The sequence below is a fragment of the Equus quagga genome, chromosome 13, assembly GCF_021613505.1.
Source record: "Equus quagga isolate Etosha38 chromosome 13, UCLA_HA_Equagga_1.0, whole genome shotgun sequence".
In the NCBI taxonomy this organism is placed as follows: Eukaryota; Metazoa; Chordata; class Mammalia; order Perissodactyla; family Equidae; genus Equus; species Equus quagga.
This window is the reverse complement of record NC_060279.1, coordinates 19,821,819-19,846,358: the sequence shown is the minus strand read 5'-3', so window position 1 is coordinate 19,846,358 and position 24,540 is coordinate 19,821,819. Positions and strand designations below refer to the sequence as shown.

Here is a 24,540-nt window from a genome sequence, read left to right as displayed (position 1 = left end):
GCCCTGTTTATGCAATAAATTGCCTGCCTGTGACTGGGAGAGTAAGTTGGCCTAATCCTGGGGTCCAGGGCAGCTCTGCATATTGTTAATGAACACTGGAGTATGTCCTCCAATATGATCTGTCAGTGTTTAATGCCCACATTCTAGCTCTGTTGGTTCATAACTCAGACAGAGAAATGGGATATTATTTACTGGGCCTGTTGAACTCCAACAGCTATGCCTGAGAGAACTAATAGCAAATCAATTCTAGAATCTTCCACGTGGTGGCTGCATGGCTCCCTAACTCCTTCATTAGCTTCCAAGCTATTTGTGAAACCAAGGCTGACGTGAAAACTAAGTTATTCAGGAAGATAGCCTGAACATGGGAGAACAAAAGCCTTTCTGTGTGACTGCTATCTACAGGCAAAGAAATCAGCAGGTTCCATTACTTTTTAAAATTTTTATTTGTAACACAAACTACTGACTGACATTTACAAAAAGAACTATTGCCTCTATACACATTTCTTTCTGGATTTATTTAATTATGATGTGAGTTTGAAATTATTTCGATTGTAGTTCAAAGATTTAACTATTTTAAATAACTAGAATTAGTTTATGTTAGCTGAAATACACTTAATTAAGAAGCAAATCCAGAAATGCTTTCTTATCAGAGAAAACACGAAGACTAAAAATCATTTAACATGGAAAACCATGAAAATGGAATTATCTCCTAGTTTCCCTCCCTGTTTTTGATTTGTGTTATTTAAAAGTGTTTGTTTTCTACATAAAGTCTTTCTTTTTCACCTCATGTTCCCCAAGAGTTTGAACCCAAAGTGAATTCATAATTTTGTGATTATGACATCAACTCGTTGCCATGGGAATGCCTGTGATTTAACAAACAGAATCACAACAATGGTGCTTTGTACTATTTAGCATTTTTCATCTGAAGATTAAAAAGTATTTTGCAAACAGCCTCTCAATAATCCTAGCAACCTCCTGTTCGGGTGTTTTTGGGAATTCTTCTTTCTCATGGACTGGAAGAACTGAGACAGAAGCAGAAGCAGAACATTTTACACAGATATCTACTGTCAGCATCTGACCCTGGACCAGGACCCAAGTATTTTCTCATTAAGAACAAGCACCACATTACTGTTATTCTATTCCAGAATCACAAAAGGGTAACCTTTACGTTACAAATACAGGCAGATAATGTCTATACTTGATATAAACATCTACCATGCATGAGGAAGCTGACCATCAAATACACTTGTCTTTCAATTACAAATGTCATTCAATTGTAAGCTTCACTGTGTCTTTATTTGAGCACTTTCTAGAAAGTCCTTGAGAATCTAGAAAACTTCCTAACAGTAAGAGCCATGATCTCTAAGAAAAGCGAAGTAAAATCAGTGAAGCTATTTTGAACGTTAACTGAGTATTCTTGGACAATTTTCTAGAGGAAACAACCCTAAACTAACAAAGAGAATGTTCAGCTGGATTAGCAGAGGCGAACTTTTCCTGCTTTGATTTTCACGGTCCTATAATCCACACCAGATGTCAAATCCTGAAATTCAGAGTTCAGAATTTTGAACGATTGTCTCCAGCGAGATCATAAACACATTTTATGGGGATGCTAAGTCATACACCAAAACAAATTTTTAAAAAATCATTTTTTTAAAAGAGAAAACAAAACTAAGTGAACGAGACATGAACATACTTAAGAAATGTACCTTTGAACCATTTCACGTGAGGTGGAGGAACCCCAGAGGTTTTACATTCCAACACTGTTGTATCCCCAAGGGCAACCAAGAGCTCACTCTGAACTACGATCAACTTTGGGGCTTCTGGAAACAATAAAGATACAAATAGTTAACATCTGGTATGATGCCACATGCACCTTGTTTATGACTACTAAATGAACCAACTTAAAAATCCATCAGGATTTATGTGTTTGTGGCTATTTCAGTGTTGACAAACAGAAGGAAATTCTTATAATGTAAGTGTACATAGATGTGTGTGATGAAAAGATCATTTATTAAGGCCAAATGAATATTAGACAAACATAATTCGGATAAAACAGAATCCAAAACATTTAGGAAATTAATCGAAAGGTCTTTATGAAAAAAGAAGTATATAAGGAAAGAAAAATCTTGGAAAGCTGAACACACCTTATAGAAACAATACTAAAGGAACAGAGAGAAGATTAATAGTAATAAAAATATAATTAAAAGAGCTATGATGATAAGACTGACTTGGCTAGATTAAGACGAGCTAACTTAATGGCAAATTAAATTAAAGATAGATATGACTCACCTGGCTAAATTAATACAATGCAGGTAAATTTGTTATAACATTTTTCTAAGTGATGTTAAGCCTATTCATGTCTAACTACAGAGAGATAGCTGCAGTCTAAGGCTAAAATTTGCTTCTATAACAAGTAGTGTCAGGGCTGGCCCAGCGGCACAGTGGTTAAGTTCACACGTTCCACTTCGGTGGCCCGGGGTTCACTGGTTCAGATCCCTGTGCGGACCTACACACAGCTTGTCAAGCCATACTGTGGCAGGCATCCCACATATAAAGTAGAGGAGGATGGGCACAGATGCTAGCTCATGGCCAGTCTTCCTCAGCAAAAAAAGAGGAGGATTAGCAGCAGATGTTTGCTCAGGGCTAATCTTCCTCAAAAAAAAAAGGAGTCTCCCAATTTCAACTCTATTTTTCCCTTTGACGCTAAATATAGACATTCTCTAAATTTCTTCCCTTAGCTCTGTTTGCTTCCCTTGCTTGCCTAATGCTTTACTTCACTCACATTTTTCTCTTAACTGGGCATTTGAGGATTTCCTAACTTGAACTGAGGTAGTTTTAAACAAAGCCAGGAGTTAACTTCCCAAAGATCCTGTTACTCCTTTGCTAGAAAACCTTCAGCGATTCCATTTCACAGTTCCCTAGTTTGGCTTTCAAAAATCATAAACCAGTGCATAGCTTTCTTTTTAACCTTACCCTCCTTTACACTTCTTTACATATCACAAGGTATGGAGCTACATTTGTTGTTCAAAATGCCCCACTCTCCTATCTTCTGGCTTTTGCTAAAGGTGTTTTCTCCGCCTGAAAGGCCCTATGCTATAACTCTTCAAATCCCACTCGTTCTTCCAGACTGAGCTTAAATCTCTGTCTCCTTGGAGAAATCTTTGCAAATTCCCCAGTCAGAATTAATCTTCCCCTCTGCCAGCCTTCTAGTGTAGTACTTCTCTGTCTGCTGGATTATATTTCTCCGTGTATATCCACTCCTATTATGCAAGCTCTTGAAAATAAAGACTTCCTAACATACATTTTTTATTTTACACTCCACAGTCTTTAGCACAACATTTTACATACTCTGGGTGATTAATAAGTTAAACAAATGGGTTGAATATTTTGGCTTCTTTGTGAATGAACCAACATTCGTTTCGGCAATGCAGAATCTGTTTCAGCCCCCTTTCTACATTCCCAACTGTCAGTTCCCTCTCCACCTGGGTGTTCTGTGAACATTTTTAATTGTTATCTCTAAATTTGAGCCCATCTTCCCTTCTAAACCTATTCGCCATGTGAATTGCTCATTTCCATAAACACTTCTTGCCTGGCTTTCAGACTCACTATTTATGACATTTTTGTTACCTCCTGCATCTATTCACACCAACTATACTTCTCAATCTTTATTGTGGCTCTTTTCCACTCCTTCCTCTCCACTGCCAGTTCCACTATCTTTCTATGAATGATGGTGAATAAGAATGAGTGAAAGGGTGGATTGCCAGCCATTAATTATTCACAGTTCACGAACTAACAATGCATGAGCAATTCCCTTGTCTTTAGAAAAGCCAAATTGAAAGAAATGTTCTATTCTACTTTATATTATTTATTATTAGAATATATTAGATTATATATTAGAATATATTAGACTACACATTATATATATATTAAAATATATTATATTATAGAATAATTGTCATGAAGGACATCTTCAATAAATGTTTGAGTTTGGAGGAAAAAAACTGAGGATGAAAAGCAAAAATAATATCTAGACAAGACAAATGACAGAAATACTATAAACATTTAATTATAACAGAAATGTTATAAACAGTTTTGAATGTAAGTGGAAAATATAAAATGGAAGTTGAGGTAAACTAGAAAGGAAATAGAATTTATTTGTAAGTGAAATATTGCAGAGAACAGATAAACCACGGAAGGATAGAACTCTGTAAACAATCTGGAAACTTCCTTGATTTCTGTTGACTAATGAAGCTATTCACTCCCTGAACTTTTAAATTACAATATTTGCTTTAATCAATGTGTCAAATGATTAATAAATTACAAATTACAATATTTGCTTTAATCACTGGGTGAAACGATTAATAAATTATAAGACTGGGCATAACTCATTCCTAATACCAATTTTCAGAAAAGTACTCTTACATTGCTTGAGATGATATTCATCCTATTTAATTGTCGTTTAAACTACTTATACTTGCCAACATATCTGAGGGTAGAAGTCTGTTTATCTGTTCCAGCTGAATTACTTGCTAGGCAACCATAGATCCCTGCATCTTTGGGAACCGCATTTTTGATAAATAAGGTACCTTCTGAGGTCATCCTATACCTATGGACAGAAAGAAAATAAAATTGAAAATACTTTCATAATAGTATCAAGGAACTATAGTATCTTCCTTTCAAATATCTTCAAATATTTTAGAGTTACATTTTTGGTGCTGATTGCAGCAATGATTAATGTCATCATTTTACAAGAAATGTAATAGTAAGAATAATAGATTCCATGTATCCAGTACTTGCCATGTGCCAGGGACTGCCCTGGAAGCTTTACATTTATTAACATTTTAAATCTTCACAACAACTCAATGATTTTGATACTATTACTATCTCTGTTTCACAGATGAGCAAAGAGGTTATGTAACTTGCACAAAGCCAGCGTTAACAGAAGAAGTGGAACCTGCACCCAGGCAGTCTTGCTCTGTGTGAACTGCTATGCCAAACAGTTCCTCCAGATGAAACCTGAGAGATGCAATGCCTCCTGTCACACAGTGAGCAGTGACAAGTCCAGGAATAGAATCTGGCTCATACCTACGCCCTCCTCCTCATGCCGAACGCAGGGTAATGGAAGCCCGACGGCTGGAAACTTCATTGTTTATGTTCCACACGTTCATTACACTCTTTGAGCGTGAGAAGATTCAATGTCTTTTAAAAACATCCAGCAGAATAAAATACCTCTCAGTGTAGTTGGCAGAAGGGAACGTGAATTACAAAGACTGTCTGCACACACTTTAATCAGAGCCCCTGCTCTGCTCTTTGCCTCTCCCTCTCTCTTCTGTTAAATCACAGGACCACGCCTTGAACAGACTAGTTAAAACTACACATTGCTTCACCCTACAGAAACTCTATTAGCCCCATTTCAATTACTCAAGATAAACCAAATGTTATGGTGTTACATTTGTAACACAAAGTATTGGGAAGCACTTAGTCCCAGCTACTGAACTCAACACAGAAGAAACTCAAACTTTATAAATTCATCATTTATACTTTCTTGACATCTCCTGGCCTATTTAGAAAATCTAAAGCTGTGGATTTTGGCCAAACCCCCCTTAACCTTAGGGATTTGGTCAGATTAATTTTGTCCATAAATTTAATCAACTTTTCTCAGTAAAAACAGAGAACATGATACAAACCCAGTACCTGTGTGAACCCACAATAAACATATCATTAATGGTCCAGGCAATCTTCGGTTTGGGATAACCTGTTGCAGAGCACATGATGGAGACCTCAGATCCTGCTGTGAAAGACTGATTCTTGGGCATCACAGTGACTTTAGGCGGTTCTGCAAATAAAAAGAAACATATATAGTGAAATGCCAATTTACCTTGATATTAGGAGCTTTCTCTGTTAGCAGAATGCAGGCTTCACACCCCTACACCTTTACTATTTTTTAAAATTTTACTTGCACTTCCAAGAGTTCATTTATGAAAAGGACCAGTTGCAGTACCGATTCAGCAGTCTTGTTCCCCAAGGGCAGCAAGAGCATCAGACTCGGCTTTCGGGCTCCCTGTAGCCCAGGTTGAACGAGACTGGGGGTCCTGGCCCCCCTAGAGTTCCTCCTCTACCAGAGAGCCTGATTCAGGCTCTGGCCAGGATCCCAGAGCCTGCCTCTGCACCCGGCAGGCCCAGGGCAGGAGGGCAGAGGACCTCACCTCTAGCCATTCCTTCTAAGGTCTTGCAGCTCAGTCCAGCCCTGTCAGCTCATCTGGAGCCCCAGGCCTGCTTCTACTCCCAGATCCTGGAGATCCGAGGGTGGGCAAGGCCCTGCCCGCAGAGCTTAGGGAGGGTCTGGCTGACTCTCCTTTGAGGAGACATCATGAGCTTGGATTCGAGGCCACGGAGAGGAAAGGGCTTCTCACTTCTGGGGCCTAATGAAAGCCAGGGGAGCCACGGGAGGAAGACACAGTGATATGTGGCAGCAAGGGCAGACCTGGGTATGTATGTGGTTGGTGGCATGGGTCCCTCTGCTCTGTCCCTTTTCTAGCCAGGTTCTGCCTCCCACCCACCCCTCCTCCAGGCCTTGCAGTCGCCCCATTCTCCTTGGGTGTCTTAGACATGTGGAAGCAGGTGGTCTTCATGGCCTAGTGGCAGGTGTCCATGAGCTCGGGGACATCAGGCCTCACTGATGGGGATGGGGTCCAGCACTTCCACCTTGACTGTTCCTGAGGTGAAGAGCTTTACCATGGAGCTGTAGAAAGAGGACCAGGTGGAGTAACCACGGGGATGATGGGCACCTGGGCCTGGATCACCAGGTAGAAGGCACATTTCTTGAAAGGCAGCAGGTCCTCATTGTCTTTCCATGGGCCCTCTGCATAGATCCACACTTTGAGGTTTTCCCTGACCATATGCTGGCCTACATCTGGCCATCACGGTCACAGCGGTGCTAAAGCTCTGCCAGTTGATGAAGAAGATGCCTCCGAGGTACATGGTTAGGCCCACGGGCCCCAGGAAGAGCAGCTCTCACTTGGCAACCTGCACACAGTGCTTGGGAAGGTCCTCCATGAGGCCTATCACATCAGGATGCTCTGGTAGTTGAAATGATGACACAGGGCTTGTCCACCTCCAGCTTCTGGGGGCCCTTGATCTCAAAGTGAAGGCCATAAATGTACTTGAAGGACTGGATGAATCAACCGATGATGCCCTTATTCTCCACTCTCTGGCCGCAGTGGCACAACAGGCAGGTGACCGCAGCCACAGGGGAGTCCACGAATCAGATCATGCAGTACAGGGTGATCTTGGCTTAGAACGCAGCTGTGCAGCTCAGCTGCATGAGCAGCAGCAGCAGCGGTCCCACGGTCAGCTATGGCCAGAGCTCCACGGTATGACCATGCTGGGACGCATACCACTGGCAGTGCCCTCAGATCTCCAGTGGTGCTGGCCTCGGGATCCCTCCCCAGGTTCTGGCTGGGAAGGAGCTCTTTGGGTGACCCCTATTAGGGATCAGCCTCTGATCAGTTCAGGAGAGAAACCAAGAGCAATGAAAGCAGGGGAAGTAAATTCCCTTTGAGAGTCAAATGAATTTCATCCTAATGTCATGTTTCTGCGTCTGGACTGGTTACCATGTGGCCTCTTGCTACTGTGTTCCCACCAGCTGACCACTGGCTTCTGTCTGCGAATCTGGAACTTTAATATCAACCTGTTTTCAGTCAAGTCTGTAGACAGGGCCTTTTGCCTCTTTGTAGCAAACACAGGTTTGGAGCCACAACTTGTCCAGACTGAGACTGCTGCCTGCTTTGCTTGAACTGCTCTTTCTCTTTATTAGATTGTAAATTTGTTGAAGTAGAGACCCGGTCTTTCATATTATTCCGTATTCCATTATATCCTACAGTATTTAACATCCCTTATATGTTATGTAGTGACTTGTAAATAACAGACCCTTGAAACTGTTGATGGAATACAGGCCATTCCTAAACTGTAACCTGGCTCTGAGAATTTGCATGCCTGCCAGCCCCTCAAGATTCTACTATACTGATCATTTGCTTCATGCCCGTGGATTTACAGGACTTCAAATCAACAGAAAATATCAATTATTCAAAGTTCCTATTGCATTCCACTTCTATGGCAAAAAAAAGACTTTTGAAAATGAAATATTAAATCAGGAATTTACTGTCAAAAAGGATACAAAAATTCTCTGGGGTAACTGGGATGTTGATCTATATGGTCTAATCAATTACACATTTTACATCTATATTACTATTGGGTAACAATTAATCTTCAAAGAAGGTACCATCACAGAAATGTTAAATAATTTTCTTACTGTAACCACCCCCACTCAATAAGATAAATGAAAATAAATTCATTTCCACAGTGTTTGAAATAGATGTAATGAGTATTAATAAAAATAAATTAATTCAATAACGTGCTTTTTGCACAATAATGATGCTCCAAGCTCTGTGCTAGCTTTTAGGGATGCAGTGAAAAGCCAAACAGAGATGCGTGGTGTCAGCTTTCCATTGAATGGAAAATGGGCTTTCAGTAAAAATGAAATTGAGAAATCCAGTTTGTCAGATCTGGATATATTTACGATATATCTTAACTACAAGTTAGTCTGCAAGTTGTGGCTTAGTTTCACTACAAAAAAATCAGTCTGAGGAATCCCCATACATTTGAAAGAGAGACAAGTTCAACTGCTGGACTGGGCAGCCACGCAACTGAACAAACCTAATTAGTGCCTAATTGCTAGCAGCTTACAGTTGCCCCCCGCCCTTTTTTCCTGTTTACATTGTGTTTTTCAAATTATGATTGTCTTTGAAGTGAATGTTTGAAGGGTTTTTCCGGCCTGTGGACTTGGTTGATAGTCATTATTCCGTGGATTCTTCTTGGTGAACGTAGGGCTAGAGAAATGTGTGAGGTCAAGGGCAGATTGGCCATGGCCAGTAAGTTCAAATTGTGATTCCATCTGGAGTCCATCAATTCGGAAACGCTGGAGGGTTACACATGCAGTGGGGTGTTGCAGACCATCTTCAGGGGACGAGGGGGGAAGAAATGAATACTTCTTTCTCTTTGGAATTTATTGAATATCCACATTTATTCAGTCCCACCTTTCTAAAATAAAATATCTCTCATATCTAGCTCATTTGACATAAGATTACTGCAAAGATTCAGAAGCTCTCGGGATTCTTGTCTAAACATGGTGCCTTCCAATAAAATCTGGCAGAATTGGCCTGGCATCTCTCCCAGCAAGAATCCCACTGGTAGGCTCTGTAGTTCAGATATCAAAGTGAAAATAAATGCCAGTTACCCAAAGCAGGATGCAGAAAGCTAAGAGGTCATTTCTCAAATAAAGCCTGGATATAGGGTGTTGCTGAGGGTCATGAAATAAGACTGTGTGCAACATACAAATGGAATGACATCATCCCACAAGAAGGTGAGAAATTTACCATTGCCCTTGAAAGAATAGTATTCCTGCTGACGACGAGAAAATCTGAAAGAACATGAACAAACATAGCAAGGCAGAACTGGATTTCTACCAAATAACAGTTGAACAAAGATGGTCAGAATTCAGCCTTTACTCGATTAGTTTAAAGAAGGATGTAATAGATTTCACTATAATTATTTCAACTGTTAATTTTTTTTAAATTCTGAGAAAAAACTCCGCATTTTAATAAAGTATTAATGGAGCAAGAAAAAGGAATTAAAGAACGATAGTTCAACTCCATCAAAGTCTAGAGTCCAATTTTAGGTTTTGGGAAGAGGTAATCCATTCTTAGTTGGTTTGCAATCTCTTTTCACCACCATAATCATCACCGTCATCACCATTATCATCACCACCATCACCATCAACTGTCAACACCATCAACATAAATAACAACTTGCTTTTCATTAACCAAAGCAATGGGAACATGGCACTCTATTAGGTATTAAGGCATTAAATCATTCTGTATATTTTAATCATAACAAAAGCAAAATATGTAAGTTTTTACAATTTATCACCAAGGATTTAAAATAGTTAAACATAGATTATGATCTTAAACATAAAAAATAAACACTTCTTTAAGACTTAGGTGTCTTAACATACTATTAATGGTAAAGTTGGCAAAATGAATTTTAAGTGGCTATGAAAACAGCCATTGCTCTGCCTGCAAAGACTAGAGAAAATAAAATCTCACCTAACCCTTGGAAATCTCCAATGTCATCTTCACACACAGGAGGCATACTTCCTGTTAGTGATCAGCTAGGTCTGATTTGTTGCTGTTATGCCTCTGGTAGGAAATTCTCAAAGAAAAGATCTAAGGACTCTCTCTTCAAGGTGATTTAATTATCATCAACAAATTCATCTTATAATAGTAATGCTCTGAATTACCTAAGCAACAATTTAAAATATATTTCACCATTGGTATAGTTAGAGTAGTTGGGCAAATTTCTTTGTTTTCATTCTTTCACACAACAAACATTTATTGAGTACCTACTATGTTTCAGACACTTTACGACCTCAAAGATCTCACAGAAGATTGCACACAAAAGCATATTATGTACAATTAAGGACTGAATCTCTTTCTAGTAGTCAGCTCAGTGAAATAGGAAAGTGGGCAAAAGTTATCCAGAGCCTATTATGTGCCAGGTATCCAACTCTAGACCCATCATCTATGTTCCACAATAACCCTATGAAAGGTTACTGCTATTTTGCATATAAAGAAACTAAGGTTCAAAATGGTTAACTAATCAGTGATGTCTGGTCTCTACATGGATGGGGATAATAGCATCTAACTCACAGCATTATCGTGGATTAGCTAAATTAAGATGCACAAAATACTTAGAACAACTTCTGACGCATAATAGGCACTACGTAATTTTTGCTATTATTAATATTCCATTATATAGTAAAATATGACAAAATGAGAAAATAAGTACTAAAGTATTTAAATATATACGCACATATGTATTATCTAGACATAGATATCTACAAATCAAACTTCATCACAATTCTCACACTTGCCCATTCTATTAAGATTATACATCCTACTAATAAATAAAACTTATTAAGTCTTATTTGATTCTTCTAAAATTTGAGATGTTTCCAGGTACTCAAAATTTATTAGCAATTTGAAAAAAATAAGATATATTTACTTTTTCCACATTTTACTGGTGGAAAAAAACACACTAATATGTATGTCACCTGGTACATGTTAAAAAAGCATTATGATGACATAATGAGCATATGGTTATGATAATGTCAACTTCATACTTAGTGAAGTAATTGTGGTCATTAGGGACTTACTTCAATGATCATCTTGAGAAATATTTCCTTTTTCATTGCAATATTCTCTCTGGTGACATGGACTAATTGGTGACAGACACTCACCCTTTGCTGACACCATAAAAAACAAATTAATACTTTTCGTGTTCAAACAGACACAACATGGAGGCGAAAAGAAGGCTTTGCCTGGCCCTTTGATTTCCACGTGACAGCACATGTGATTGTGGAGGAAATGTCACTATACACTGAATATGCTCAAATTTAACCAGGGCACCTGTGTTCATCTTCAGCTTCAAAAATCCTCCTCATAAAGGAGCAGCTAATGGAATCAATAGGAAATTTCTTCTGTTCCCAGATATTTAGGAAGATAATCTGTTTTAAAGAAAACCTTAAACTCATACCATATAAATAAATACCATCCCACTTATTCTAACTTTTACTCCTAAGACTGACCAGCACAAGCATTTGGAAATTCAGCAGCCACTGTGTCACCTCAAAAGTGATAAATTGCTTTGACCTGTTTCATAAAATTTTCCAAAACTCACTCACATGCTATAAATCTGAGTTAGGCTAAACTAGTTTAAACAGTACTTCAAAAATAACATCTCTATAAATTTTTATGAGATTATCAGATTTTGATATAAAATATGGTTTTAAATGTAAGCAGTCACATGCTAACATGTACTACAACTGGAAAAGAAAGCGCTTATACAATGAAATCTAAAACTGTGGATGTGATTCAAATAAGCCATTGAAGTTAAACACAGAAACATGAAAGATAAGGTTAGTGACCCAAATCTTCCCCAGAGTCTGTTATTGTTACTTTGAGGCCCATTCAGCAATTAAGGGATAAACATCTATGGGGTGCAATTGTGTTTTTCTTTCTGTGCAAGGCACTATGGTTAAAAAAAAAAAGGGGTGAGACAGTAAGTCTCTCACAGTACACATCATATGATTGGGAAAAAAGTAACTAAACACATGAAATTGATTGTGAATATGTGCAAAATTGTGTGGCAAAAAAAATAAAAGTTCTTCAGGAAACCAGAACAAAGAGACTGACAATATTCAGAAAGGAGGTGGTTTACGAGCGGGGCTTCACGTTATAGGTAGGATTTAGACAGGGAGTATTAGAGTCAGAACAGCTCTGAGAGCTAAGCCAGTGAACTAGAATGAGAATGATGTAATTTGGAGGCAGCTGGGATGCCTCTGTGACTCAAGAAATGGAGAGTGGAGTTAGGGCAAATCACAGAGGGATGGAAAGTAATGAAGCAGGGGCTGCAGTCATAGCAGTGGGAAACAGGAATCCACTGAGGGAATAATGGACATGGAGCCTGGCAGAGAAAACATTCAGTTGTCATCAAAAGCTCAGTTCGGGAGGGGCCAGCCCAGCGGCACAGCAGTTAAATTTGCAGATTCCATTTTGGCCACCTGGGGTTCGCCAGTGGGTGTGGACCTACACACTACTTGTCAAGCCATGCTGTGGCAGGCATCCCACATATAAAGTAGATGAAGGTGAATATGGATGTTAGCTCAGGGCTAATCTTCCTCAAAAAAAATAAATAAATAAACCCAGAGGTGGGGAGGGAAGAAAAGCTCAGTTTGGGAGACTGGAGACAGGACAAGAGTAGTACTTACCCATCCTCTTGAATTTGATGCTAAGATAATTCAAATCTCATACACAGACACTGAAAATTATTGGCTTGATATACCCTGACATCTAAAATTTAGCAGCATCAGTAATATTTTATGGCACAAAATAATTAACCTGATAGTTTCTCTACTTTTAATTTATAAGTAGAGGCGAAGCCTTACTATCAAGCTCAAATATTCCATTACTCATATTAAGGAAACATGAGTAAAGAAAAAGACACATGAGTATCTGATTCTTTTAAGGTGAATGGTATTCACACAGGGAAAAGAAACAGCTTTATTTCTTTTTTCTTCTCCATACATTGTTTTATTAAGATAAAGGTTGAAGATGAAATGTTACAAGAATTATGAAGGAGTCAGTTTGTGGAGGACTGAAGGATGTACATTGTATTCTGGGGTAATTAGGAAACTACAAAAAGGTTTTGAGTGGATGGACATTTAAAGCAATATTTAGGGAAAATTCACCTGGTTGTACTATAGAGTAGAGTGGGGCAACAAAATTGAAAGAAAGGAAGTCCATAGAAAGAGGATTTTAATAGTTTAGAGGCAAGCAACACACAAGTGGAATGAGGGTGTTGTCAGTGGAGGTAAGAAGGAAGGGAGTGATGGGAGAGAGTGAAGCACGGAACTAACCATGCACAGGGAAAGTGGGAGGCATCTGGGCCCCCAAATATCATTAGGCCTCAGTTAATTCCATCTGAACTCTAAATTTCACATTAACTCTCTTACACTGATTCCTATCAGCACCCCTGATTCCGGGATCAGCCCACAGAAAATGTGTCCCCAGTAGACATCCATAAATAAAAAGGGTATTGGAAATTCAATTTTAAAAATCGATACACTGTGTTTGTGTGGTCTGGGGAGAAGAGCACAGAGAGAGAGGAGTAAGGCATGATTCCCAAAAACAGATCCCAAGGATCCTGACTCCTGGTCTAGTGCTTTTTCATTACCCTGAGAAGCAATTAGATCAACAGAATCCGCCATGAAAGGATTTTTATCTCAGTATCTTTCAGTGATCAAAGAAGCAGGGTTATAAAGTTTTAGAAGCTTTTATGTCCCTCCCCCCCCGAAAAGGATTTGTGCCCAAAAGGAACCTAGTGGAACAATCAATTGTCAATTGTCGTTGTTTAAAAGGCATTAAATTACATTTTGGAAAAAAAGTATTTCAAGGCTGTCAATTGATCTCCGTGATGGAAGAGTCCCAAGCTTCTAAATGTTCCTACTGAAAATTGTATGTAATGAGGAATCAAGACTCTGAAGAGAAGAAAGATACTCCATTAACTAGTTTTTGGTATTAAGTATCTTTTCTTACTTGAGTTCTTACATTAAAATCTAAGTAAATATCTTCATTTTGGAGATAGTTAAAACCTACATTCGGCCCAACTGCCTAATTGATTTATATTTCTGAAAACATAATAGAACTGGTTTACAACTGTTTCCAGAAATATTTTTCATTGTGGGTAATATATTCCCCTAAAACATTCAATGATCTAACACCACGCAATGCTACATGAGAAATTGGAAAATAATTGCTATTTAATTACTGAACCTAATTGCTATTGAATCACACAGACTGTAAAACATATTTTACAAGATCTCTGGCTCTTCTAAGTATCTATATTTCCTGTAGAAAAAGTTAACTTCAAAAAGTTACATAATGACTATCATTGAGCCTGCCGAGAACTCTAATTACTAGCTATGTCTTATCCTAGCAGATGTGTACCTACTGATTTAGCTCAACCAGTTTATTGAAAACATATTGACATTGTTCACAAACGCATTACTTCCATTTCTGATTAGGGAGGTGACTCCAGCTAGTTCTGGTGCTAATTTTTAAGCACAAAGCCTGCACAATGAAACTAACAAAATGTCATTAAGAATGATTTACAATGGACAGATAGGCTTGTTAACTTTTCCTTAATTTTCAATATGTAGAAATGGCAATGAAATATATTCTAACATTTTTAAGTTTTACAATGGCTACTAGCATTCACACAAGTGATCACGAATTCCTTCCAAAAAGCAAAAGATGAAAACTAAAAACCAACCAATTGACCAAACAAACCAAACAAAGAAAAACAGAGATTAATTGCCCGGGGAAAGAAGCAAGGGCCACTAAAATCCCAAAGATATGGAATCAAATGCAACATTTCCAAATGATCTCATCAATGGAAATACGAAGACCTGGCTACAACCTTTCCAAAATGGTAGAATTATTCCTAAATGGCAATAATTTAGATGAATTATGACAGCGGTTAACATACATGGCAGTTGCAATAAGTTTCCTAAGCCTTGGGCTCTTGCTATTTCTGCCTTTCTTCTTTCTCCAGAGAAGACTATAGTTGTGCTGTCCAATACAGGAGCCACTAGCCACATGTGTGTTTAAACTCAAATTTAAATTATCTAAAACTAAATCAAATTTCAAAACAAGTTCCTTAGGTGCCCCAGCCATATTTAAAGTGCTCAAGTGTCACATACAGCTATGGGACAGCATAGATACACCCCATTTCCATCATTATAGAAAGTCCCACTGGACAGTGCTGGATTAGAGAGGTCTACGAAACCTGAGAGAGAAGGGCGCTAATTCATTGACTCACCAGTAGGTGGTGCATTGGCAACAACACACACAGGCAAGGACTACATCTTGACAGTTGCATGCTAGATTTGCAAAAAACCCACACCCAAACACCAATGTGGTTATGAAATTCAGTTAAGAGAAAGACAATAATTTCAGAGACACGCAATGACAGATTTAGGTAAGACTATTTAACAACAAAATCTTAATGGCAAATTTGCATCCTCTTTTCTTAAAAATCTACAACTTTTATTTTTCAAGTATAAGATACAAGTATATGCATATGTACAAATGTTTGCTGCCTTGATATCCATTTTAAGTAATTCCTAGTATAAAATTATTTATATATTAACATGGTTTCCATTTAATGCTATACTTTTTCTTTCCTTAACAAGAACAACAAAAATCATAAATTCAGGGACTTCTTTAGATGATGAAACAAAGCAGATTAAGATAATAAATATGATTGATGAGAAAGATACAATTTTAAACATTTTATTCTTTCTTACTCAGGAAATCTTCAAGTAAACAGTGATTAACATTGAATACCGCATCATGTTTTCTTTATTGGCTCTCTTTAACAGTTTTCCCAAATCATAGAATTTGCAAATAAGAGAGGAAGGCCAACTTTAGACTTACATTCTCATCTGACCTGGAAAAAAGTGGCAAACCATAACTAGCTATTACTTCATGGCATATTAAAAGGAAACTATTAAAGCTTTACCTATTTTACATGTATCTCCTGATCCAGAATCAATTATGGTAAGGAGACCTTTTGACTATCAAAAGCTGGGGGGAGAGGGTAGGGGGCAGCCTGGTGGCGTAAAGGTTAAGTTCATGCACTCCACCTTGGCTGCTCAAGGTTCGCTGGTTCGGATCCCAGGCATAGACCTACACACCATTTATCAAACCATGCTCTGGCAGGCATCCCATATATAAAATAGAGGAAAATGGGCACAGATGTTAGCTCAGGGCCAATCTTCCCCAGCAGAAAGAGGAGGATTGGCAGCAGATGTTAGCTCAGGGCCAATCTTCCTCAGCAGAAAGAGGAGGATTGGCAGCAGATGTTAGCTCAGGGCTAATCTTCCTCAATAAATAAATAAATTAATTAATTAGTAAATTAATTCATTAAAAAGTTGGTTATGGGGTCTGGCCCAGTGGTGTAGTGGTTAAGTTCACGCACTCCGCTTTGGTGGCCCAGGGTTCACAGATTCATATCCTGGGTGCAGAACTATGCACTGCTCATCAAGCCATGCTGCAGCAGCAACCCACATACAAAATAGAGAAAGATGTTAGCTTGGGGACAATCTTCCTCACCAAAAAAAAAAAAATGCTGGTTATATACATCCAGACAACAGAATATTATTCAGTGCTAAAAACAAATAAGCTATCAAGCTATGAAAAGACATGAGTAATCTTAAATGCATATTACTAAATGAAAGAAGCCAATCTGAAACAGCTATATAATTATAGGACATTCTGGAAAAGGCAAAACTTTGGAGACACTAAAAAAGGATAAGTGGTTTCCCGGGGTTGGGAGGGTGGGAGAGAGATAGAAAGGCAGAGCACAGAGCATTTTTAAGGCAGTGAAAACACTCTGTATGATACTATAATGGTGGATACACATTATTATACATTAGTCCCAACCCACAGAATGTATAACATCAAGAGTGAACCCTAATGTAAACTAGGGACTTTGGATGATTATGTGTCAGTGCAGGTTCATCAATTGAAACAAATGTACCACTCTGGTGGGGGATGTTGACAATGGAGGAGGCTATAAACGTGCAGGGGATATATGGGGAAATCTCTGTACGTTCCTCTAAAATTGGCTGTGAACCTAAAACTGCTCTAACAAAATTAAGTCTTTTAGAAAAAGGTAGTTAAGGTATTCAAAAAAGGGATAATTTTACAAAACATGTAATAGGCATAGAATCAAAAGCATATGAAAGTGGACCTACCTAGCACTTCTTGAAGGAGAGACTTCAAAATCTGGCAGTTAATTTATGTTGCTAGACAAATTCATTTGCTACCTTGGTTATCTTATCAGGGAAGCAACCCACAATGCGACCGAAAGAACACTTGTCTTAGGAGTCCCATCTGAGGTTCACAACCTCCATCCTTCCAGCTGTCACTCCCTGATTCCCACAATTCCCTTTTCCAACTTTGCCATGGCCACAACTCCTTTGAAACTTCTTTTTTATTCCAATCAGATCACACCTTTAACCTTCTCTTCTTTTGTTATCTAGCCTAAGCCCCACAGAGCATCACCGCAACCACTTTTTTTCCAGTTCCCTTTTTGCTGAACCAACACCACAAAACCACGAAAAGGATTCTTCTACTCATGTATGAAAGACTACTGAAAACAACAGGGAAGAGAAAATCACACCATCATGGGGACCAGTCTCCCTATTCAGCTGGACCCGCCACTCTCACCAAGCCCACATTTCTGTGTCCTTGTTCCTCCACAGTTTTACGCATGTAATTTTCTCCATCTAGAAAGGCTTTCCTGACTTCTACATGGCATATTCCAGTGGATACCTGAGGCACCATCTCCTGTCCTTCTCAATCTCCACTCATCACTGAGGCAGACTTAAAGGCTTCTGTCGCACCCTGATGTAGTTCTTTTCACATTGTGTTCTAAATATTTATTCATTTAATTTAGTTATGTCCTTTCCTTTTTTTTTTTTTTTTTGAGGAAGATTAGCCCTGAGCTAACTACTGCCAGTCCTCCTCTTTTTTTGCTGAGGAAGCCTGGCCCTGACCTAACATTGTGCCCATCTTCCTCTACTTTATATGTGGGACTCCTACCACAGCATGGCGTGCCAAGCAGTGCCATGTCCACACCCGGGATCCAAACTGGTGCACCCTGGGCCGCCGAGAATCGGAACGTGTGAACTTAACCGCTGTGCCACCGGGCTGGCCCCTGTCCTTTCTTATATTATGGACTTATTGAGGGGAAGGATGGTGCTTTTTTCTCATTTATATGCACAGCAAGGAGCACAGTGTCTGACACTTAAATTTTTGATGACCACATGAAGGAATGAATAAATGTATAACCAAATGGACAAACAAGGCACCAGCTCCGACCCTTTGTAAAAATGTGTTTTTAGTCAAGCCACTTCATGTGTTTCAGTATTTGTTTCATTATTATGGGAAAAAAATATACCTATGATTTAGATAGTGCTGTGGGAAATAGCATAAATGAAGATCTCATGATCAGAATGATTATCTACCAGTTTTGCATTCTCATTAGCCACACGCTCCTAACATATCAGACATTTTTTGCAGATGCAGCAAATAAGTACTCCTACTTTACAGAATTAGCTCCAATTCAATTTTTATTCTTAATATTCTAATTATTACACCCCTTCCTCATATATAAAAAGAGCAAGTTATATTTTTCATGTAGTACAAATATCTAATCTTTAGAAACAGAATTAATTTTTTAATTGGATAATTAATTTATAAAATAATAACTCAAAGTTTGAACATTTGAATCAAATAACTTTTAATACATGTCATGACATAACTATTTTTCAGACTTGGCTAAAGTTCCCTTGCCTAAACACTCTACTTCTCACTCAGCCCTCCCACAGGCTGCAAGCAGGCAATACTGCATGCTAAATATTATGTCAGGCACTAAAGACACAAAACTGAAGATCAGGTCCTGCCTTAACAGGGCTCAGAGTCTAGTCATCTCACATTTGCTCTGCATGTTTGTTTTGGTAGCATTTTTACAGTTCTCTCTCTCTTGACTGCTCCTTAGCAGCTACTCTTCCAGAACTTTAGTCAAAGGATTCACCAACTTGACGTGCTCCCCCTGGTCGGCTCTATAAGGCACCAGAGATGGAAGGAGTGAGGGAGGGGCAGGGAATTCAAATCAAGCAGTGATTTCTCCACGTCATCATTACACACAATGCTGAGATTTCCAGAGATTCTGCACCCATGCAATGGGAACTGCAGACACTTTGTACCTTTTCTATTTTTCAAAAAGTTTCAGTCTCTCACTTTTACATCCTTACTCGAGAGTCCTTTATTTATTTTCTCTTTTTATACCTTCTTCTACCTTCCTGTACCGTAGGCCTGCTAATAGCATATATAGGCATTTCTGTATACAACGCAGAATGATGGAAAGACCTAGTTCAGATCTGGGCTCTGCCACCTACTGACTTTGTAACTTAGGGCAAGCCACCAACCTCTCAGAGAATCCACTTCTTTATGGGCAAAATACAGACATAAAGGTAACACAATTTGTGAGAGTTAGATGACACAATGTATGTTATGAACTCTCAAAATTTTTTAGATGTTTGTATGTAGCTGCATTTGCAAAATTTAGTGGGTTGAAGCATTTGCTGATTCCTCTGTTTTATCTCTTCCCAGAAGTCCCCACACTGTGAAAGCATGAGCATCTTTTCCTGGCTATCACATTCCAGCATTTAACTTCTCCAACATCTGACATCCTTCTTTCTAGCCCACTTAAATCCATCAGGCTTGGCTTAGTACACATTTTCTTATGGTCCATTTTTGCCAGAAATTAAAATGTCCATGGTGTCTAGCTTTTTTTTTTTTTTGAGGACGATTAGCGCTGACCTAATATCTGCTGCCAATCCTCCTCTTTTTGCTGAGGAAGCCTGGCCCTGAGCTAACATCCGTGCCCATCTTCCTCTACTTTATATGTGGGATGCCTACCACAGCATGGCCTTCTGAGTGGTCCCATGTCTGCACCCGGGATCCGAACCGGCGAACCCCAGGCCGCCCAATCAGAATGTGCGCACTTAACTGCTGCACCACCAAGCTGGCCCCTACAGCTTCTTTATAACAACTTCTTATACACTTGAAGTGTGTCATTATATCCCTTTCTTTTCCTTTTACAATGTAAATAAGTCTGCTTCTTTAACTTTCCTTATATCATCTATTTAAAGACATTTTAACATCTCTCTCTAAGCTTTAGAGAAATAGGATTCTTTCCTTCTATAAATAAAGCAGTCCAACATCTATACAGTACATCAACGTCTTGGATGAAAGATAAAAGAAAATGAAATGTATGATATTCACTTATATATTTTATTGCACAGCATTGGATTGTGTTATAACAGAAACTTGCCCCTAACCATGGAGTTAGTAGAATACATTTGTCAGATAAAGTAAGCGAATATTAAACTTTTCATGAAATTTATAATCACCGTAGAATTAGGAAAGCAAATATTTCTATAGGAAAATAACATATTCCTTGCATATCTTTGTGGGGAATACTTGATGCAAAATCTCAATAGAATATTTTCCTTCAAACTTAAAGACCTCCAATTCAATCCTTATTACATTCCTTGTACAGGGGGCAACAAAAGCCAGTATTTTAACAGAGTGTCTTATTCATTTGTGCTGATTCATACTGGGATATCAAACAACCACGGCAGTGAATAAAATTAACTTTTAATAGCAGGTAACGATCTGGGGGTTTTCATTTTAAGTATATGATTTCATTGCATTTAAACGAAATCCACAAAGATGGCACTAATATTTAAAACAAACGTACACGGGTCTCAGGTCAACCTTCAAAAATGAAAAGCTTCACTAGCAAGACTTCAAAGTATTAAAAATGTCTAGGAAAAGAGATGAGCTAATAAAAATCAATTTTCTTTATTTAAACATGGACATAGACTTCTATAAATCAAAATTTATTCCTGTGAAAATCTTGCAAAGGGGAAAATAGAAGAGATTTTCATGGCTCTCTTACTGGGCTAGTCAGTATAAGAAAACCTAATTTAATTGTCAATTGAAATTCTGCATTTATTCCCTTTCTTCAACCTCACTTTGGTTCATAAAGGATTTAAAATAGCTTATTCCATAATATAGTCTATAAAATTCCAGACCCTTGAACTTTCAAACTTGAATTTTTGTACTGTCAAAAATTCTAACTTGACACTTTTTGAGAGGCACTTCTGTTTTTTTGCTGAGGAAGCCTGGCCCCCTGAGCTAACATCCGTGCCCATCTTCCTCTACTTTATATGTGGGACTCCTACCACAGCACGGTGCGCCAAGCAGTGCCATGTCCACACCCAGGATCCAAACCAGAGAACCCCAGGCCGCTGAGAAGTGGAACATGTGAACTTAACCGCTGCACCACCAGGCTGGCACTTCTTAATTTATTTTCTTAATTATTCCTCATTTTTAAACTATTTTATTTACTTTCTTAATTGTATCTTATTTTAAATGTCAAAGTGACAGGGCAATCTATGGAATATTTAGCAAAGAAAGAAAACATATTACTCATATATAATTCAATCCCCTAGTAAAATTAACGTGAGCATTTTCAAAATTTTTTAAATCTGATTTACACAAAATTTTAAAGTAATCCATTCTCATTAAATACTATTTTTTTCAAGTACAGAAGAGCATAAGTAAAAAAGTCACTCATATTTCCATTGCCCTCAAACAATCAGTAGTGAATTTCATAGTCACATTTTTGTATATATCAATTTAGTTGGGTTTTTTTTTTTCCCCTGGCATAACTGTGCGTAGCTTCTCTTTGTTTGTATGTTTATTTGTTTGCATGGACTTCTGAGCCTGAGGGAATCTCTTTTCTGAGGAATTTCCTGTGTCTAATTAGACCATTATCTCCATAGTGAGGAATTCTCATAATGAAATAAGCATATCAACCCATTCACATTCTCTCATGCTCATTAGTGTGATTGATTCAAAGAGCCATTGTTTCTGCGCTTCCTCTCAAGGCTCTTCTGATAAATTGATAACGAGCCTAATAATCACTGAGGTAAATTAGGATGATGGAAAAGGGCTACTGGGACATTTGTTTCTGCTGCTACTGGACTCAAAATTCCATGATGTTGCCAAAACTGAAGTCTTCTAAAGTATCCATGGTCTTAGTAAGAGTTCAAGTCCCACTGGGAGCATCTGAGTGGCCAACTCTAGGTCATGTGACCTACAAGGGGTTGGGGACAGGGAATTATCTGATCTGTTTTCTGCTTCCAGCCAAGATAATAAAGAATTCCTCCCCAAAATTAGGGGATGCGTTCAGACACTAAGAGCCGAAATACAACAAATATCCACTGCAATTATTTTCTAGCCTTTAGCATATCTGAGAATTTATTCCTCTATTTACAATGTATTGGTTTAGTCTATATGCTTGTGGAGTTTTTTACCTCATACTGTAAGCTGAAATTTTAGCCAGGATGTGTCTAAATGAAGTGCCCCCTTCATTGACCTTGCTTGATTTGCTGACTCAGGATAATTGTTTTTCTCCCTAGGACAATTTTCTTTAATTATATCTTTGACTATTTCTTTAGTTTCAGTTGTCTTTGCTACATATATCTACATATGCCATATACCTATAAATCTTAGCTTGAAGCTCCATTCTCTATTTTTATTTCTACTTAAAAAAAATATTATTCAACTCTTCATTCTTTTCCTCAACATTTTGAAAGAACTTCTCAAGTTTATGCAACACACCCCGATTTTATTTTCATGTAGTATAAACTTTGCTCTTTAGTTCCTGTAATTCAGACTTGCATTATAATACTGCATTTTTAACATAAAATTCTTTATTTCTTCCATCACACTTGCTATTGTCCTTTCATCTTAGCCAGTTCTTCTTTTATAAATATATACTCCACTTAAAGCAGGATAGGTCTTTTTGAAAAACACTAGCAACACTAAACATTTTTTTTTCATTCTCTAGAATAAACTACCTTCAAAGGATCCATTTCTTCTAAGTCTTTTCCCCCTTGTTTTGCTCCCGAGTATTCATTCTTAAGTCCTATGCTTTATTCTTTTCCTGTTTTGCTTCATTTGCTTTGATAATTTTCTGTTTATTTATCCTCAAATAAGCTGATATCTATCCAGACCCAGTGTCTGTCAACAAGGTGTTTGGATGGACCTAGCTTTATTCTCTGCCTGCTGCTGTTCCAGTTGCACCCCCCTTGCAGTTCTGTGGCCGCATGAGAGTCTGAGTGCATGGCTCCTTGCCCAGTTCTCAACCATGATACTCTTCTGGCTGAGATGGGATGCCCGCTTCTGCTACCATCTGTCTCTAACACGTCTAACTGACACCCTTGAATATTTCCCTTGCTTCCAAATATTTTCATCTGGCGAGAAACATATATCCCAGGTTGCAATTTTCTACCTGGGACCAGGTTGCCTGTCCACTTCTTATCCCATTGTTTTCCTAACTGGATGCTTATAGCTATTAATGGTTATAAGGAGACAGCATTCTGACACCCTAAAGAGTATCACTTTCTTTTTGGAGCAAACGTGGAAGAAGGACGGAGATATATCCTCCTTGCTTTCACGTGAACATAAAAAAGATGGACCACTGGTTGGGATTTTCATTCCACTGACCTTAAAATATAACTAAAAATTAAATATACATATTTATATAATATATAATATTAATATAACATATAAATATAATATAGAAAATATAAATAATATAATATAAAAATCTTTATATACAATATATGTAAAATTCCTCCCCAAATTTTTGCTACTGTTAATTGCCACTGGTTTTTAGTATTCTTCACTTTTGTCTTTTTGAGGTCTTTACAGATATTTTACTGTTAGAAGAAGAGAGGCTGTCATAGCTAGACGTATACTATTTTAAACCAGAAAATTATTGCTAATTATATTTTGTAAAAATATTAGCAAAAATTTGTAAAATCTGAATGTTTAACTCTTATAAATATGCTAGACAGAAATAGTTTCCGAACAAACTTGTAGAGACATAGCAACATAAGAAAGGCTATGAGTTAAGTAACTGATTGCTCTGTAAGCAAGAAAATTATTCCTGAAGTGTGTATTCAGTTCAAGGAACTATTTTATCTTTTAAGTCGTCTGGCATTATTTTTTATTCCTACTTTTTAAAACATTTAAGTGCATAAAGATGAAATTAATTTATAATTTAAGATTCAATGTTAATAGTTGACAAGCATCTTACGTTCTCATGAATTATAACCATAAGTACAGCAGTTTATTTCATCAAATAGCCATAGCTTTCATAGTGCATTCACCATAAACTAATACATTCAAATGGCTATCAATAGCTAGAGTC

At 37.9% G+C, this 24,540-nt stretch overlaps 1 protein-coding gene across 5 annotated transcripts in view; it reads right to left on the bottom strand.

Moving 5' to 3' along the window:
* The window catches only part of HMCN1 (hemicentin 1), a 433,459-nt gene that overhangs the window by 225,973 nt on the left and 182,946 nt on the right, over positions 1–24,540 (bottom strand). For 3 of the 5 annotated variants that reach the window (XR_006891498.1, XM_046681569.1, XM_046681570.1), the window contains exons 12-14: positions 5,695–5,836; positions 4,479–4,606; positions 1,707–1,820 (exon numbers count right to left, since the gene is read on the bottom strand). Coding sequence is in view for 4 of the 5 variants with exons in the window: in XM_046681569.1 (XP_046537525.1) it covers positions 1,707–1,820; positions 4,479–4,606; positions 5,695–5,836 (384 nt within the window). In the remaining variant the exon portion in view is untranslated. Of the gene's footprint in view, positions 1–1,706; positions 1,821–4,478; positions 4,607–5,085; positions 5,139–5,687; positions 5,837–24,540 lie in introns of those variants that run through there. The other 2 variants (XM_046681572.1, XM_046681573.1) reach the window with 2 other exon arrangements.